Source organism: Sphaeramia orbicularis, chromosome 19, assembly GCF_902148855.1.
Source record: "Sphaeramia orbicularis chromosome 19, fSphaOr1.1, whole genome shotgun sequence".
Classification (NCBI taxonomy): domain Eukaryota; kingdom Metazoa; phylum Chordata; class Actinopteri; order Kurtiformes; family Apogonidae; genus Sphaeramia; species Sphaeramia orbicularis.
Genome location: NC_043975.1, coordinates 33,000,329 through 33,019,497, shown reverse-complemented (window position 1 = coordinate 33,019,497; position 19,169 = coordinate 33,000,329). Strand labels below are relative to the sequence as shown.

General features: G+C 37.0%; 1 protein-coding gene across 1 annotated transcript; it reads left to right on the top strand.

Annotated features, from left to right (window-relative positions):
- Positions 1-1,694: 1,694 nt before the first annotated feature.
- LOC115439413 (uncharacterized) lies at positions 1,695-18,897 on the top strand. Its single transcript, XM_030163255.1, has 13 exons — positions 1,695-1,746; positions 5,314-5,631; positions 5,728-6,021; positions 9,593-9,898; positions 10,152-10,262; positions 13,144-13,305; positions 13,590-13,820; positions 13,907-13,957; positions 15,073-15,327; positions 15,703-16,047; positions 16,166-16,438; positions 18,150-18,425; positions 18,572-18,897. The coding sequence occupies exons 1-13, from the start codon at positions 1,695-1,697 to the stop codon at positions 18,601-18,603; spliced, it is 2,706 nt and encodes a 901-aa protein (XP_030019115.1). The 3' UTR covers positions 18,604-18,897.
- The last annotated feature ends 272 nt before the right edge of the window (positions 18,898-19,169 follow it).

Sequence of the window (19,169 nt, the reverse complement as noted above, 5' to 3'; positions counted from 1 at the left end):
CAGCTTTGCAGCCGATAGATTCTTCATTAATAGGATGTTTTAACAGAATGTATGTAATGACTGATACAAACATCTGAGTCAATTTATTCATAAAAATCTAAACTGAATAATTCTGATTCCTGGGTTCTGTTCACAGCTGCCATGCATCAAGCTGCTATTCTTATTCACCGTCACTAAGGGAATGACTCTATGGTAACATTTCCTATCAGTCTTTTATATGTTGGATTCTGAGTGTTTTCAACTCAGTCTTAAAGTAAGTATCAACCACCATGAACTCATGAACTTTCATTTGCTGTATTCTGGTTATACAAGTCCTCATAAAATAAAATAAAAGACAAATAAAATATTAAATTAAATTAAATTAAATTAAGATATATTTGTCATTCTCTTCTTATATCTGTGGATCATTAGAAAAAAAGAGTAAATGTGAATTTGCGTTTTGTTTTGTTTTTTGTTTTTTTTTAACGATACTACGGACATTTTTAGATGAACCTTGGTGAAAAAAAAAGTGAACCTCTCCGTTGAGCTGCACTGTGTAACTACAATCTTTTTAACCTTGACAATGTACACATTGTACAATATATATAATGTGCTTATCTTGCGTCAGCGTATTTCTTGTCATCAAGTACAGCCAGTTTTTGTGTAGGTGTTTCAATTGCTCCATAGTATACAACCTGACATTCTTTACATCTTTACAAGTTGAACTGAAGCATCAACGGGAAAAAAGAACGAACATAAGACTCATCCATCACAGCCACTTGATTCTTCTGAAGGTATCTTTAACCAGATGAAAGCTATAACATACCAGAAACCGAAAGAAAACAAGCTGTTCAAACAAAATGGCTTAAAGGATCACAAACAGGGAACTAAAACACACTTGTCAAACCACTCAGTCAATTGATTAATGAAAAGAAAAATAAAGCTGTGAGGAAACAAAAGAAAGGAACATGAGAGAGACTCTTCAGACCTGATGTATTATAGTTTAACTCACACCTCTTGTGATGTCCAAATAAGACGTACCGTCAGTGTGTGTTAAAGCTACAATTAAAGTTCAGTCAAACTATTTCAACAACTAATCAGGTTAATGACCACTCAGACAAGGATGAAACAGTCACACCTTTTTCCTCCAAACATCAAGGATTTCTTCTGGCTAAAAATTAACTGCAATCAGAGGTACTAATCCTAGCAGGAGGAGACTACAGAGATAGAGAACCTCCACAGAGGAAAAAAACACAACCATTATCCTGTTTTTATCCTCTGTTTCTTCATAATGCAACCCCACACTAACTTTTCCCCACACAGAAAAGAGCTGTAGTTTCGCCTGAGTGTTTGCCCACATAAGCTCAGTGGGATCACCCTGTCCGTTTGTTCATGGCAACACTGCGCCAATGTAAAGTAGCCTCCAAACCTTGGCCAGAGGCCCGTCTGAATTTTAAGTGACCACTTTCCCCACTTGGACGTCCATGCACATCTCCTTCTTCTCGCCCTCTCCTTCTTGCTCTATCAGTCGTCCGGGTTTCATTTATTTAACAGGACGCACACATATCAAGGGCCTCCTTTTTCTCCAGTGAGGCCCAGGGACAATATTTATTTCCCATCTGGCAGCACGAGCCCGCCCACTGTCACCTCATAGCTCTATATAAGACTGCAAAAGGACCTGTTGATAAGAACTGGGTCTCAAGACAAGCCTGGCCATGCGGTGTAAAGTCCTCGTCTGCGCCGTCCTTTTGACTCTCATAAAGCATGGTGAGTTTTGAGCTCAACTGTAGGTCTGTGTTACAACGACATGCACTGACAATGAGCTGCTGCAGGTGGACATAGCTAGTACCATGGAGATTTTGTTATGTAATCCCTATGCGAATGATTTGTTTGTGTATGTCTTATATGTTTTTTGGAGGCAAATAGGAACATGTGAAACTGTCAACAGGCCGCTGAAGTTAGTCAGACAAAATGAGAAGCAGGAGTGTTTCCAATATTGGTTGTTTTAGACTAGTGTGGGTAACATAGGACAAAAGGGAACAGTGCTCATTACACACATGTATTTAGGTCACAGTATAATGTATTGTCTGCTTCTACAGTCCATCCCAAAGTAGTTTACATCCTTTTAGGTTTACTTTAAATTAGATGAAGGGGGCATGTTTCTCTTTCTACTGTACCCACCTTGTGTCAGTTTAATGAAAACACTGGGTTAATATACATGCTTGCAAGATATCACAACAAACCAACTTTAACTCGGCGTGCTTGTAGTGCTGATATGGTCATTAATGGGCCTAGAACTAATTCACTGCAAAAGTCTGTTTTATTCAGGTCATCGCAAATGGAATAATTTGCCAAAAGGCTGAGGGACTTACCTAATTTATACGTATTTAAAAGAACACTGAAATCTATGGCGTACCATATGTGAAAGTTGTACTTATTGGATGTGTTAACTGTTATTTATTGCTACTGCATTGTCACTGTATTTATGGTGAATGATGTATCCGTTTTTGATGTCTTTTTAACTGGGACCCCAGGAAGACTAGCAACCACTATGGGGGAAGCAAATGAGGATCCCCTATAAACAATAAAAAATGAACAATAAACTGTGATTATAGCCAGCATTTACTGTGGTAAAACTTTAATAAGTTTATGCAAAGCCACAGAATTGACACAAAAAATAACAGAAATAAATATTCTGTTATTTTTTGACACATAACATTACTGAACTTAAACATGACAACCATAACACTGCCACCCCCCTAGGCTTGTACTGTAGGCACTAGGCATGATGGGTAATGACTTCATCTGCCTCTCTTCTCAGCCTGCTCACTCTGGAACAGGGCCAATCTGAACTCATCAGACCACATGATCTTTTTCCATAAAAACACAGTCCAATTATTAAAGATTTGAGAAGCTACTCAGTGCATCAGTTTCGGTTAACCCTTTATAGGCCAATTCAAAATTTCAACCTTAGTGTGTTATTGGATAGCATAACAAGACTTTATTACTTTTGTGAAATTTTTCAAAAACATTTTTATTGTTTATGTAGAAAATCAAGGTCAATGAAGTTACCATATTTGGTTCCTTACTTGTAAGTGTGTGTGTGTGTGTGGGGGGGGGGGGGGGGGGGGGCAAGAAATAAATATAAAAAATACAAGAAACACATATGTAAGGTGAAGGAACGTATATCTTAGAACATTAGAACATCACTTTTAGAACATTAGACCAACATCAGTGCTGATCCAGACCCCTGTCCACATCCACATTATCCCTTTGAACATCATTCCTTACATTAGTACCATTACTTCATGGTACCGAACAAAGCAGGTACACTCACTGTTCATGCAGAGGTGGACCTTATAGACCCTGTAGACCACATTGGACCTGAGATTGTTGACTCACACGGAGTCACTGTCTTGTAATGTATGCGGAAATTACCAAAAATAGTCACTTGCCTGATAAAGGGATAAAGAACTTGTTTCCAGCTGAAACAAATCAATCACTACAGTATCTATAGAAGAATGTAAACTATCTATTGAGTTAAAGCCAGGTGGCAACTTCTTTTTTTTTTTTTTTTTTTTTTGGCCTGGCTGTGTGTGTTCATGTAAAGAATTTCCATGTAAGAAAAAATAATCATACATATGGGCACAGACTAAATATATAAGAAAAAAATTAGAACAGTTGGATATACTTGTCTTGCCCTAAAATCTAAACTTTATTCTGGTTATTACATGTTGTTAACTTCATCCGGTAAGAGTTGAAGAACCACATAGTTTCATTTAACCATAAGTTGATTCACGTTTCTATTGCCACACTGCCCGTTCAAGATTAGAGTTAAACAGTTTGGAAATCTAACTGTTAGGATTATACAACCAGTTTCATCTGGACCTGTTTAACCGCATTGTGATTTATTTTGTCAAAGTCCTAAAGTGAAAATAACTGACGCTTTACTCAAACAAACGTGTCAAGATCATGTTATTATTTGCATTGTTGTTGGCATGAGTCACATTTTCATGGTCAAACATCTTCCTGTCAACCTGCAAAGATCAACCTATCTATCACATTTCACAAGAGCTGTAACAAACACTCACTGAAGGGAAATTTTCCATTGTCATGACTCTATACCAGCCCACAAATGTTCATTGAACTCACTCTAGTTACTAATTAAACTGATTGAGACAGACGTGACTGAAAGGCTTTATATTTACACTGATTCAGTGGAGAATAGGGATTACTGATTGACGAATAGATGTGAAAAGACAGAAAGAAAAGTGGAAATTTCATCAAACTTAAACCCGTCATTATTTATTCAGAAAAAAATAGACTCAAAAAAATACCATATGCTCTTTAAGTCTGTTCCTGTGTGCTTTTTCACAAAGAAAAGGCAACTGACCTCATAGTACAATTGCCTAAGTCATATTTTTTCAGATTATAGCCAATGATGTGAAATGAATCAGCAGTGTTAGGAGAGTGAAGTTACACAGATATCACAATTGGGCCAAAAAATATGACTTAGGCAATTATGCTTTGAGGTTAACGGTATTACAGAGTGTGATTTTGAGACAAAATTAACCTACAGATGAAGGCTTTTCCTTAAAAAAATAAATAAAAAATTAAACTGAAACTTCTGATTTATTGCAAATGCATTAAACAACCTACAGATGCAGAAAAAATTATGAGACCACCCTTGTTTTCTTCAATTTCTTGTTCATTTTAATGCCTGGTACAACTAAAGGTAACTGCAATTGTAATAGTACCATTAGATATTATAATTAAAAGGAAGTCAGTAAATAATTATAACTCAGTGGCTTCCTTCTTCACAATGGCCCTGCAAAATTATCCTCTTAATAATACAGTTGTGGAAAAAAAATATTAGACCACCCCTGTTTTCTTCAATTTCTTGTTAATTTTAATGCCTGGTACAACTAAAGGTACATTTGCTTGGACAAATATAATGATGACAACAAAAATAGCTCATAAGAGTTTAATTTCAGAGCTGATATCTATCCATTTTCCGTGTTTTCTTGATAATAACTAAAATCACTTCAGTTCTTACATCAATATATGGCATTGTACTGGCAAAAACAGCGCTTTTAGGCATTCCATGTTTTTTTTCTGTCTGTTTTAGTCACATGATACACATAGGAGTTAGTACTTGATTGCATAACCATTGTTTCTGATGATTTTTGATGGTCTAATAATTTTTTCTGCAACTGTATTAATACTCTAACATTGAAGGAGCATTTTACTGACAAAGTGAAAATTCAAGACTTCAAGATTTTTTGTAATACCAATATATTTTCCCTAATTTTGTCCTTTCTTTTCTGCTTCCAGTATGTTCAACTGAAGTACAGGCTGGCCCAAATACAAATGCAACCCTCCACTGTAATGTTACGCTCCCAAAAGGGGATAAAATAGTGGAGTCTCTGATCAGAGCTAAATGGATGAGTAACGGCTCGGACATCGCCTCATTTGAAGAAGGAAAGACACAAATAAAGGAAGGTTTCAGCTGGATCACCACTGATTTCGTCAATGGAGACTTTTCTCTGACTGTCCTCAAAGCCGGTCTCAGCCTGCAGGGGGTGTATGAATGCACAGTCAGCTACGACTCCACACAGCTGCACTTCAGTAATGTTACTTTTAGTATCCTTGGTAAGTTTTGGCACAGATCTACAGACTTCATTTGTGTGTAAGTTTTCCATTCAGCCTACACTGATGCAAACATCCTCCCTTCTGTTTCCATCCCAGCCTCCCCCACTGTCTCCGTCCCTCAGCAGTGGGTTGTATTAGAGAGAGAGAGCCACCTTAAATGCCATGCAGTTGGATTCTACCCTCCTCCTGTCTCTTTCTCATGGATAAGAGACGGACGAGAGATTCAACCTCCTTACCAGGTTGAAGGTGAACAGACTGCAGATGGCTTCTACACAGCAGAAGCGAACCTGACCTTCTGGCCATCTCGTGATGACCAGAATGTGACCTTTGGCTGTAAGGTGTCACATAATGGCATGACTCAACAGCTGGAATTTCTTCTGAATATCACCCGTAAGTGACACAAACACACACATTAGTCTGATTAACCCTTTCATGCATGAATTATGAGAACATTAATCAAGATTTTTTTCTTTATTCCTCTTTGGGTATTAAAAAAACAATGCAATTATTTTTTTTTTTTTTTTATGAAGCTATTTTTCACGGAGTTGCAAAAATGTCCACCAAGCTGGACACAATGTGTTTAATTTTTGAAGCAAAGAAACATGTATTTACTGATATACAGTGTGAAAACTATGAAATAAAAACATTATATACTGCTAATTTGATGTTTTCTCACATTTTAACATACACTACAAACAAAAAGTTATGGATATTTTTAATTTTGGGGCTATTTTTTTTCAGTTGGGATTCTTGCATAACGCTTTTTACTTTTTTGTGTGTGAATTGAATTGAAACACATTTTTTTTAATGACCAGACAGTTTTATTTACAAATGGCAAAAATGACAAAAGATAAAAAATAGATAAAGATAAAGACAAAAAATAAAAAAAGACATATCCTTAACATTTTTTTTTGTAAGTGTACTCTAATACTAGTCATTACTCACTTCATGGACATAATATGCCCCCCCACCCCCACCCCACCCTCAAAAAACAAAACAAAAAACTTTTGTTGTTAATTACAGTCTAATAACAATAACAAGGAGCTGATTTACACTCGAACATGTTAGATCAGGTTTATCAAGAATAGTAAAGTAAAGTTACAGTAATGTTTTCAATGTCAGTGTATGGGATGGTGCATAAGCGTCCAATGTGTTGGCTGATATGAAACTAAAACAACAAAATCCGTGAATATACAAGAGAACAGCTATAGAATAACTGCCCACTGTAGTGACTGCTATGCATGAAAGGGTTAATATGAAAAAATCTCAAATCAAGATCATATTATAGTTATTTATGTCTGGTATTTCTTCTCACCAGGCTATTTATATGTTGAAGTATTTCACTTCTTTAACACTTCCTGCTCTTTAAAGCTGCAGGATGTGACATCAGAGGAAAAAACACAAACCTTTCACCTTCTAAATAAAATATACACAACCTGATGCCCTTTCAAGGAGGTCGCATTCTTGTTTCCTCTCAGACCAATTGAAATGCAATATGATGGAAGTAAATTATGATTTTTTTTTTTTTTTTCAATCATGCAAAGAAACTATCAAGGCTTGACCTTTCATCACTGCTTCTCAGCAACTTAATGCTTGAAATTTAGAAAAGCATAATTATAAAGCTCTTTTATTTAATCAACACTGACAAGTACAAAGCATCTGAGTATTTTAATTGAAGAGTCTCATCTTTTTCATCTCCTCACATATTAAACTGTACCCACTGATTGAAGCCATGATGTCACCCACTGGTGTCTGAACTGCAGCTGAGTCCAAAGATCTTTGCAATTACATGATCTTACAGTTGTTTGTTGATGTTGCAGCCACACGTTGCCCTTCACTTCATTATCTCTGTCATACAGACCTGATGCCCTTTCAAGAAGGTCAAATTCTTGTTTCCTCTCAGACCAACTGAAATACAATATGATGGAAATTAAGTTTTTTTGTTTTTTTTTTCAATCATGCAAAGAAACTGTCAAGGCTTTGCATTTTATCACTGCTTCTTAGCAACTTAATCCTTGAAATTTAGAAAAGCATAATTATAAAGCTCTTATTTAATCAACACTGACAAGTACAAAACATCTGAGTATTTTAATTGAAGCATTCTGTCTTTTTCGTCTCCTCACATATTAAACTGTACCCACTGACTGAAGCCATGATGTCACCCACTGGTGTCTGAACTGCAACTGAGTCCAAAGATCTTTACAATTACATGATCTCTACAGTTGTCTGTTGATTTTTTTTCTTACATATTAAACTAAGTGTGTCTAAAAAAATCAGCATGTCCATTATAGTTGTCACATAACATTCAGTTCATACAAATATTTGGTTGATACCTGTATTTGTGCCAGTAAACCCTGGAAAAACCCAGTTGGTTGTGGTAAAATACGACATTGCTATTTCACTGTGATGGCATAAACAGTGTTTTGGGAAAAACAAAAAAACTGACGTGCAAATTAATCACAATGGGTAAAGGCCTCAACGTCAATGACTGCATGATTTTGTAAAGTACAAAAAAAAAAAAAAAATAGGTGAAAGACTGAGGATCTAATAGAGTTGGTGTGGGTTTATTGTACTGCTGTGTTACATAAAAAGATGCCCACCCAGAGAAAAAAAATATGTAAGTTTAGTTGTATGCACTATTTAGAGTATTCTTCATTTCACTTGACCTTCAGACATTCCGACAAGGAACTGAATCCCTGAAGTGTTCTGTAGAGTCATCACATTCCCTTCATACAGTAGTTTTACCTTACGGAATAGCAGCCTGAGTTGGTTAGTATATTTTTATTTTTGTGCAATTTTGCTGGGGGATTTTTTTTTGTGTTTTTTTTTTGTTTTTGTTTTTTTTTTTATTGGGGTTTTTAAAATACAAGCACATTTCAAACAAGGTATAATGAGAAGTATATGTATATACTATAAGTTCCTGAGAGGCGAAATGGAAGATGAGTAAATAAATAAATACACACGTAGCATATGCACCAAACAAAACAAGACCAACTTAAAAAACACACAGAGGATGTCATATGTTTTTTTTTTTTTTTTTTTTTTTTTACCTATTTATAATGGGTTAGTTTAATATAATAGTCAGTGAATGGTTGCAATGTTGAATAAAATAAGCCTACTTTGTCCTTTAGGGAGTATTGTATTTTTTCTAGCTGCCCCATAACATCACTGAGTAAAGCTAGATGTGCTGGAGGGTTTTTTATGTTTCCAGCTGAGCAAAATTAACCTTCTTGCCAACAGTGTCACAAAGCATATCAAGTTTTTATGGTTCCTTGAGAGAGCAAGCAATTTATCAGTTTTAACACAGTTTGAGTTCCAGAAGAAGAGTGTTTCAAATACTAAGTGTGCCACACAGCTCTGATTAGAGGACACTGCAAATTAACTATGACGTGAATTTCATGATGCACTGAAGTCCCAAACAGCTGCTTCTACTACTCAGCAATTTTCAGGATGATTTTAACTACAAAGTGATGTGCTGAGCCATTTTTACCTAAAATATGATAAGTATTAACACCAGCATGAGTACATCCATGATGTGTTCCATTACCTTAAAGTCATGTATTTCAGTTCACAGCTTGAAAAACATGTCGGTGGCAAGAAAGTGTTATGACGAGATGAAGTGATTTATTATTGTTCTCAGCAGTCATGAATTCCCATAGATTCACGGTATTTTAGCAACAAAGATACTTGTCTTTGATAGACTAGATATTATCACAAATCTTGAAAGGTCAAATTGACTGGTCTGATAAGTGACAGTGTTGTTTACTTCCATCCCATTCTTCTTTCTTTTTTTTTTTTTTTTTTTTGAGATCTGAGTTTTGATTGTGTTCTAGGTGTGTCCTGGTACAGTGGTTCATTGTGTTTTGATCGACACCAATGAATCACCAAGTTGAATTTAATCTCTTAACCCTACATAGATGTCAAAATCATCCATCTTCACCTGTCTTCGTTTTGTTCTCAGATGTTCCTTCTGTGAGTCTTTCTGTTGTACCATCAAGTGCCAAACACATTCCTCTCACCATTTACTGTGACGTGGAGAGCTTCTACCCAGAGGAGGTGTCTGTTTCCTGGCTTCAAAATGGCACCGTCCTGCCTGAGCCCCCGAGGGCAGAGCAGAACCCAGATGGGACCTACAGGACCAGACGCTATTATACTTTGAGCCCCGAACAGAGGGAGCAGAGTGGAGAGGTGGAGTGTGCAGTGAACCAACCTGGCGTCGTGAAGCCAGTCTCATTCTCAGCAGACCTTGAAAAACTGGATCCCCAAGGCATGGTTTTATAGGATTAAAACTAAATCTATTAAAAACATCTAATGACATGTGACTTAAACGTGACTTTCTGTTACTGTTGCTTTAAATTCTGGTTTTGCCTGTTTTTCTTTGACATTTAATGCATGAGGCCTGATGATTCATTAGAGACCTTTGCATAATTGACCTTGAACTGCTGCTTTTAAAGTAAATGCATGTAGCTTAATTTCATTGAATCCAAGTTATGTGTCTTTTCTCACTTTTCCTCTTGAAGATGAGCCTCCGGTGTTGACTAAATCCGCCAAAGCATCTGTGGCAATGATGTGTATTTCTCTGGTTCTGGTCTTCCTGCTCTGCTTCGGTTTTTCTTGGAGGAGAAGAGATGGTGAGTTAAAACCCGTCAATACTATGGTACAAATGAATGAATGAATGAATGTTTTTATTATTGTGTCTTGCCTAAAAAACATGCCCAGCCCTTACATGGGCTTGTAAGACACCAAAAATACACACCAAAAATCAAACACCAGACAATAGGCACAATAGATATAAAAAAAACAAAATACTGACCTATTTAAACAAACACATGTGCCACTTTTTCCAGGCTTTACAAACAAATAATGCTGATTTATATACATTAGAACTAAACAACCATTTCATCTTGTCATCATCAGTGCTCCAGAACATATCAGGATTTCAGATACGCATATCATCAAACAAAGGGGCTCTCAGTTCATCATATAGAGGACAATACAAAAGAAAATGTGATTCATTTTCCACTTCCCCCAAATCACACAGTCCACAAAGTCTGTTTTCTTCTGGGGTTTGGATGAATCTCCCAGTTTCTAACGGTAAATGCAGTCAGGTTATAGTTGTTAGTAAGGACATGGGTTATGGTAAATATGTCCAATTTAAAGGTTCAGTGACACTAAAGATTAGACTTAGACTTAGACAAACTGTATTGATCCACAAGGGAAATTACTTGGTCACAATAGCTCAGTTCCACATAAAAACACTCTTGAAAACACTAGCAAAAACGGAAAGTAAGTGTGAAGAGATAAAAGGAATAAATAATATAAATAGAATACACTAATAAAGCAGAAAAAAGAGGGGATTTGCATATGTACAAGCAGGAAAATGGAAGTAAATACATACTATATACATACACATTGTGATAAAATGGAGTGCCTTCTTACAGCCAGGGTCGGTTTTATCCATTCTGGACTTTTTAGTTCATAGGATAATAATTCTGGTCCACACTTAAACATGGTATGTGAGAATAAAGTAGTTTTACACTGGATGCCACTCACAAGTTCATTCTGAGCTTCTGTAGAAACATGGTGGTGAACCTACTTTATCTTCACGAGGGTCAAGGGGGTCGCTTGGAGCCTATCTCAGCTACTTTGATTAAAACATAACTTTGAATATTATACTCCAATTCCACAACAAAATCTACCAAAATCTTACACTTCTGGATCTTTATATCAATAAAACATAACATTTCCACTAAAACTAGCTTCATATTATATAAGAGGACTTAAGTATCAATGTATCAATGTTCAAATTCAGAAAAATATGTCATTTTAGTCAATGTCACAGCCTGTTTTACAAATGTCAAGGCTGAACATAACTTGTGACTACTTCATTAGAACAAAATGACATACCTTGGATTTACATTACTAACAGTAATGTGAATAAATGATCACTTCCTGTGTTACTGTGTTTCAGGTAGGTTTTTAACACTGCTGCTGCCATTCTACTTCAAACAACTTTTTGTTTTGACTGAGAAATTCCCCTAATGTGTGTTTAAGATTAATCCATTTTTAGGACAAAATGTTCATCATTACACATAAATTAAATATAGTGGATGGAGGTTTGTTTAACCAAGATACAGTTTTGCTTTAATTATCCCGTGACACTTCAGAATCATGACATCCAGACATAGAACTAGTAATGATACTAATATTAACCATTTCATGCATAGCAGTCACTACAGTGGACAGCTATTCTACAGCTGTTTTCTTGTATATTCATGGGTTTTGTTGTTTTAGTTTCATATCAGCCAACACAGTGGACACTGATGCATCATCCCAAACACTGTAATTCATGAAATTATTGTAACTTTGCTGCTCTTGATAAACCTGATCTGCAGTAACATGTTTAGTGTAAATCAATTGCTAATTGTTATTAGACTGTTCAACAGATTTCTGGAACAAAAAGTTTTTTTGGTTTTTTTGTATGTCCTCCTAAGACCCAGCACTGCATTGTGTCCTCTATAGGGGACAAAAGTTTGTCAGTTTAACTTAAATGCTGTCCACTGCAAAGGACATTCCATTAAAAAATCAATCAATAAATAAAAATGATTTTAAAAATGCATTTGAAAAAACTGCTGCAGTATGCAGTTTCCAATCAAGACCATTTTTTAGTGTAAAAAACACTAAAATTGCCAATTTCCAGGGTCTTGAGAGGATATTATCTCCATGAAATGAGTAATAGCTAGTATTAGAGTATGATAAAATCTGAGAAAACATCAGATTAGCAGCATTAAACATGTTTTTCCTTGTTTTTACACAGTATATAATTTTCTGATAATGAGTTTTAAATACATGTTTCTTTGCTTCAAAAATCATATCAATGGTGTCCAGTTGAGTGGACATTTTTGTGACTCCACAAAAAATAGGGTCATAAAAAAAAAAAATTCAATTGCATTGTTTTTTCAGTGCCTAAAGAGGAATAAAAACACTCAAGAAAAAAATATTGACTAAGGTTCTCATAATTCATGCATGAAAGGGTTAAAACCATTTGAGACTACATTTATTACACTAGAGGTGAGATGATGTCATTCAGAGAGTTTGTTTTTAGCGGAAAGCATTTTAGTTTGCAGCTGCAGCGATATTATTAACCCTACTTGTAGCTCATGTATGGCACATATACTGCTTATGCTGCTAAATGTATTAACTGTGAGAACACATACTTATACAGAACAATTTACAAAAGGTCAAGAGGAAGTGCAAGTCATACATCGGATTAAGGTCCACGCCTCACAACAGGACTCAAAAGTAGACTCAGCTGTTTGTTTCTCTCATGCCTATACTTTTTATTGCTTCTGCTGTAATGTTTTTAATGTTTTTTGTAAAGCAGTTTGAATTGTCTTGTACATGAAATGTGTTATAGAACTAAACCTGCCTTGCCTTGGCTTGCCTAGAATATCCTCCATGGCTATCTCTAATAGCTCTATTTGTTTTATTTTTATCCCTCTCCTCATCTAGAGAAACAGAAATCCCTGAACGTGTCTGGCATTATCCTCCCTCCACGTGTGATAGTAGGCCAAAAGGGCAGGGTGTCGGTGAGTATTGAGGGGAGGAGGGTTGACCGAGTCCAGACGGCGTGGTTCCTCAACGACACCCCCATCTCTGACACCTCCCTCACAGGTAGGATGGTCTGGAGTTACCACAAAATAACTCAACCTGAGTCATTAAAAGCTCCGGCTCAAAGAACATAGTTAAATCCAGTGAAGATTTCCTGATACGTCATACTTGAATGTCTAAAATACTGTTGCAGCTCCTCCTAAAACCATGCTTTCTCTTTTACATTTTAATTCCGCTAACATGTTGCTACCTCACATAAACAGGCACCTCCAAAGCTAACTTTAACTGCCTCTATAACCCCCTAACCACCATCCATCTGCCCTATGGCCTAACTCTCACCTCCCCAGCCTCAGAGAAAGGTGCCCTGCTGCCCTCTAGAGGTGAGATGGGTTACTACAAGCTGCACACCCAGAGCCCACTGCACTCATCCAGAAGTGGGACTCAGCAGCTCATCTCCTCGCTCACCTTCATCCCTCAGATTGCAGTCCACAAAGGGGCAGTGTTTAAGTGCCAGGTGTCCTACCTGGGCAAGGACAAGATTGTAGAGGAGAGAGTGTCCGAAAAATTCACCATTCTGTGTAAGAATGTTTTTTTTTTCTCTCATTTTCTTTGCTTTTCTGCTGCTTGTGCTGTGTTTTATTCTTCCGATGCTATTGTCTTCCAGCTGCTCCAGAAGTGTCAGAAATCCAGCTGGCAGAGACGCCGGGTGACTCAGGTGAGGTGAAAGGTCATCCTCCTCCTCCTCCTCAGTGGCTGAAGGCAGTTGCAGCTCTTTACTGTACTGTATTCGCTCTTTACTTGAATGGCTCTATTTTATCCTACTGGATTTGGGGGTGTATTTCAGAGGCACTAGACTACATTTGTCTGACAGTTTTACTTATTTTTAAGAAGGTTTTACATAATACAGGTTTTACAATAATTTATTAATATCCCAATGTCTGTACACACAACACCTATTGTCCTGTCTGTCCATCCTTGAGGAGGGATCCCACCTCTACCCTTTCTTTTTCCTGTTAAAGGGTTTTTTGGGGGAGTTTTTCCTCACTCAAACCAAGGGTCAAAGGTCAGATTATGTTGGATATTGTAAAGATTGCAAAGTCCTTTGAGGCAAATCTCAAAATTGGAATACTGGGATAAGAAAAACAGAATTGAGCATAATATTAAAGATAAAACCACTAATTTTCTTTTTTCTTTTTTTTTTTTTTGCTTTGTAGTTTCTTGCAAAATCCACAGTTAGTGAGCTGCTACTCACCAAAAATCAAGAATTGGAGAGAAAGTTCTAAAGCTGAAAAAAAAAAAAAAAAGATTTGTGTATTAGAATGTATTTTCTTTCTTTTTCTCTTTCATGAGAACTCATATTTATTGGTGCCTTAGAATATAAAACTTGATGTAAAATATTTTCACTTTCCCCATATCTGGCAGCTTCAACAGTAACTTGCAACAATAATACTAATGATGCTTCACATGGACATTTTTGAACACATGTATGTATTGACATGCCATTATATCCTCATAACCTCACCCCTATAAAACATGAATTTAAAAAAATCATTAAAAAAAAAAAAAAAATAGATGTGTCACTATTAACAATCTAATAATGTGATACATATCAGTCAGAGAAACCAAACAGGAACTAATGCTTTAATAAGAACATAAACTTTAATTCCATTTTACTGTTAATATTAATGCATTTACTGTATGTTGTTACACTGGTATTTCTGCTGAATAAGAATCTGAATACTTCTTCCACTGCTGATCCTCTTATTGTTTGGTGGATGTAAATTATTCCTGGTTGTAAGAAGTTAAAGGTCTGCATTGTTTGCCTTCCAGATGTTATCAGCATGACAGTCCAGGCTTCACATTTCCATCCAGATGTCATCACTTTCCGCTGGTTCTGCCAGGGGGGCGAGCTGAGCCCCGTGGCCTCCCAGGCCTCATCCTCCCCTAGACCAAACTCTGAGGGCTTCTTTTCAGCCTACAGCCAGTGTAAGCTGCCACGCACTGAACTGGAAAAGGGAGGCACCAAAGTCTGGGTCAGCGTCCACCACATCGCACTGAAGCAGCCGGTCACCCGTGAGACCAGAGGTAAAACAGAAATGCAGCGAGGAATGTCAACCATGTATACCCACAAGCACACACACATACAATGCATAATGCATAATGGAATGCATAATTTAAGTGTTTGTGGGAATAAAGGTGTCTAAATCTGCCTACATTTAAAGGTACAATTTGTAGGATTTAGAGGTTATTTAATTAGAGATGGAATATCATTTTAATCTTTTTGTATTCATTAATGTATATTCGTGTGAAAATTCTCCACAGTAGCCTAGAATTGAAAGTACCTCTTCTGTATTTTCACATCAGTAGCCAGGAAAAGGGAAGGGGTACCGTTACCACTACATACCACTAAAATCCTGTTGAGAAATGGAGGATTATGTTTTTCTTTTTGTGTCCTAATAGGCTTCATCAGGAGGCCCTGTGTGTCAGAGATCACCAGCTCCACTTCTTCAGATCAGACGCTGATGCTGGGATGTGAAATCACAGATTTCTACCCTCCCAACATTTCAGTCATCTGGCTGAAAATGAGAGAGGGAGAGCAGGATGACAGAGAGGAGGAGATGATCAAGGGAGGAGAGATGTGGGGCCCTCTGGAGTCTGAGCCCAGACTCTTCAGGGCCACAGCCACTTTGATGAGAAAGGCTGCGAATCAGGAGAAAAAGGAGCGATCAGGGGGGATTATTTGTAGAGTGGAGCACTGCTCTTTACAGGAACCCATTGAGAGACACTGGAGCAATGTTGACATTGGTATGAATCATTACAGGCACTTAGACCCTCAGCAGTGTGCTATTTATATAGGTATTCACCTGACAGGTCATTCTTCCTTTATTTTTCTTACACATTGTGTCCTTTTTCTTGTCCTTAGTTGCTCCCTCCATTCCTCCATCAATCTCAGTTTGTTGGAGCAGTGAAGGTGTGGGTGTTTTCTCCCTCCTGCTGAAGGGAGGGCATCCCAAAGTCAAAGTACTCTGGGCAGCAGGTGGAAACACACTCTCACCACTGACTTCCAGTGAGACAGAGGATATAGGAGACAATGGACAGAGGGAACTGAAAAGTGTGTGTGCCCTGGAGAAGTCAACAGGTCCACCGAGTCGGACAGACAAACAGTCAAGGAAGAAGAGGAGCGGACATGCAATAAGTACTAGCCCTTAATATATGACAATATAAAGTATACCCCTTATCGCTTTTAATGATTACATATTGTACTTATGCTTCGTTACACTGCAGGCCAAAGTGGTTCAAATCTGACTTTATGTCCAAATGTGACCCATATCTGATTTTTTATGATAGTCTGAACAACACAGGCCACTTCCATATGTGGTCCTAAATCCGATACATATCCTCCTGAGACCCAGAAAAATACAGGTTTCTGCTTTTTGCGTGAAAAATTTGTCTTTAGAGAATATGGCAAGACAACATTTTTTCAGATACATTTTTAAGTTGTTTTGTGATGTGATTTCAGTCGGAATGGTCATTTTTCCTTTCATCTGACTTTTACATCACTGAACTGTGACAGATGTCATAATTCTGCACTGAAGGCAGGATCCATATTTACTTCCGTAAACACAGTGTTCTGCGTGTGACATCATGTCTTCTTCAGGACCATAGGCTGTTCATGTATGAGTCTGATGGCAGATGCATTTAGATTAGAATGTGACCAACCATACAAAAAAATTGGATTTCTGGTAAAAATTTGAAATGAGCATTAAGATGTGGTCTCTTTCAAAGCTGGACAATACAGAATATTAGTAACTAGAAGCACTCGGAGAGCGCAGACCTCCACCAAGGCTGATCAGTGCCCCCCCCCCCCGTGGGCCCCCCCACACCAAGGAGGTTATGTTTTTGCCAGGGTTTGTTTGTTTGTCTGTCTGTCTGTTTGTCTGTTTGTCTGTCCGTTAGTGTGCAACATAACTCAAAAAGTTATGGACAGATTTTGATGAAATTTTGTGGTCTGCGCCCCCCCCCGTGGGCCCCCCCCACCCCCTATCACCACCAAAATTTAATCATTTCTTCCTTATCCCATTTCCAACAAACCCTGAAAATTTCATCAAAATCTGTCCATAACTTTTTGAGTTATGTTGCACACTAACGGACAGACAAACAAACAGACAAACAAACAAACCCTGGCAAAAACATAACCTCCTTGGCGGAGGTAATAAAGGTGACCAACAACTGATATTTGAAACCTATAAATACATTCACAGTGAAAATGAAAAACCTCAGTGTCACATTTCATAGAAACTCCAAGATATCAAATCTAATAAAGAAAGAACAATTCAATAATATTTCAAGAATACTTATTTCATTTTCCTACTAAAAATAAAGAGTAAATGCTCGATGTTTCATTTCAGTGTTGATTAGTTACACATAATAAGAGATAACCTATCAAACAGTACTGTGAAATGGACTTCACTCAAGCCCACATAGTGATGAATACAAAACCAAAGTGTGCATTTAAATGAATTATTTTTATTACTTGTTGGACAAAATAATACTGATAACCATATTGGATCTGACAGTTATCAAAGCTAGTGATTGTACATTTATATATTTATTTAGTTAATCCTACCCCCTCTTCTGTCTCTAATTTTTTAATAAATGTTTATTTAAATAATCAGTTGGTCTTTAATATTAACCTGAAAAGGAGCAAAAAATCTAAATGCTCTGAATTGGAGGTAGAAACTAACAAACCTCTTTCTTCTAAAGTGCCTTTGTGCCATAAGTACAGACATATAAAATGAGTCCAGGCAGGAGATGAGAGAATTATGTGCAAAAAACACATATGTGCATTTTTGTTTCTGCATTTAACGCTGTATGAGTCATAACATTTTACCACTTCTCCTTTATAGAAACTAAAGCAGCTGTCACAGACCCCAACACCGAAGGAATAGAATACATCGACGAAAAAGTGGATGGAGAAAACAACAACATAGAAAGAGAGGAGGACACCAGGTCAGAGGTGGATGAAGACAGCGATAAAGAAGGAGAGGAAGACTCGGGCGCTCTGCACATAAACAGAGTCAACCTGACCAGAGGGCCGAGGGAAAGTGAGAGAGCACGTTTGAGAGTGTGTGTGGAGATCACACACCCTGCACTCAAACTTCCTGTTTACAGAACCTGGACAGGTAATAAACAACAGCAGTATAGTACATTTAAATATACTGCAAATTAATCAGATGTTTCAGCTAAAATGCAGGAAATACAAAGATAAGTTCAGAAAGTTTTTTTGTTTTAATGTTTTGTTTAATACTGATCTCGTCCTCTCTTCCAGAGCCCAATGAGGAAATTTCATCCTCCACATGAAAACTACAAGTGCCTCTTCATTTCATAAATAAAGTACTGTGTATATATCTCTATAGTTAATATGTAGTTGAAGTAGGCTTTAGACTGTTTCATCTTTTGCATGAGATCAATAAATGTGGTTACGCTCTTTATTTATTACCTCATGTCCCTTAATCTGTCATCCATGCTTTTCCTTTCCTTAAGTATTGTGATTTTTACAAATGTGCATATTTTTATACAAAGCATTTTAAAATTATACTACTATTGTTCTGTATTTTTTCTAAATCTACATTTGAAAATAAAATTTAAATCAGTTTTTCAAAACTATGTTGGGTTTTTATGATATTTCAAGAGTCAAGTCTGTACTACTTCTTCTTCTTCTTCTTATACAAAGCAGATACGTGTTGCTATCTGACCATGGTGTTGAAATAAGTTCTCATTTCAAAATTAACTTCTGTTTTTTTTTTTTCTCATAGCACTCAGACCACATTCACCTCACTTCACTGTGTTGAGCAGAGGAGGAGCTGTGTGGTGGAACTGCAGCAATAAAACATGTTGTTTAGTGATGAACTTCCTCCTCTATAATT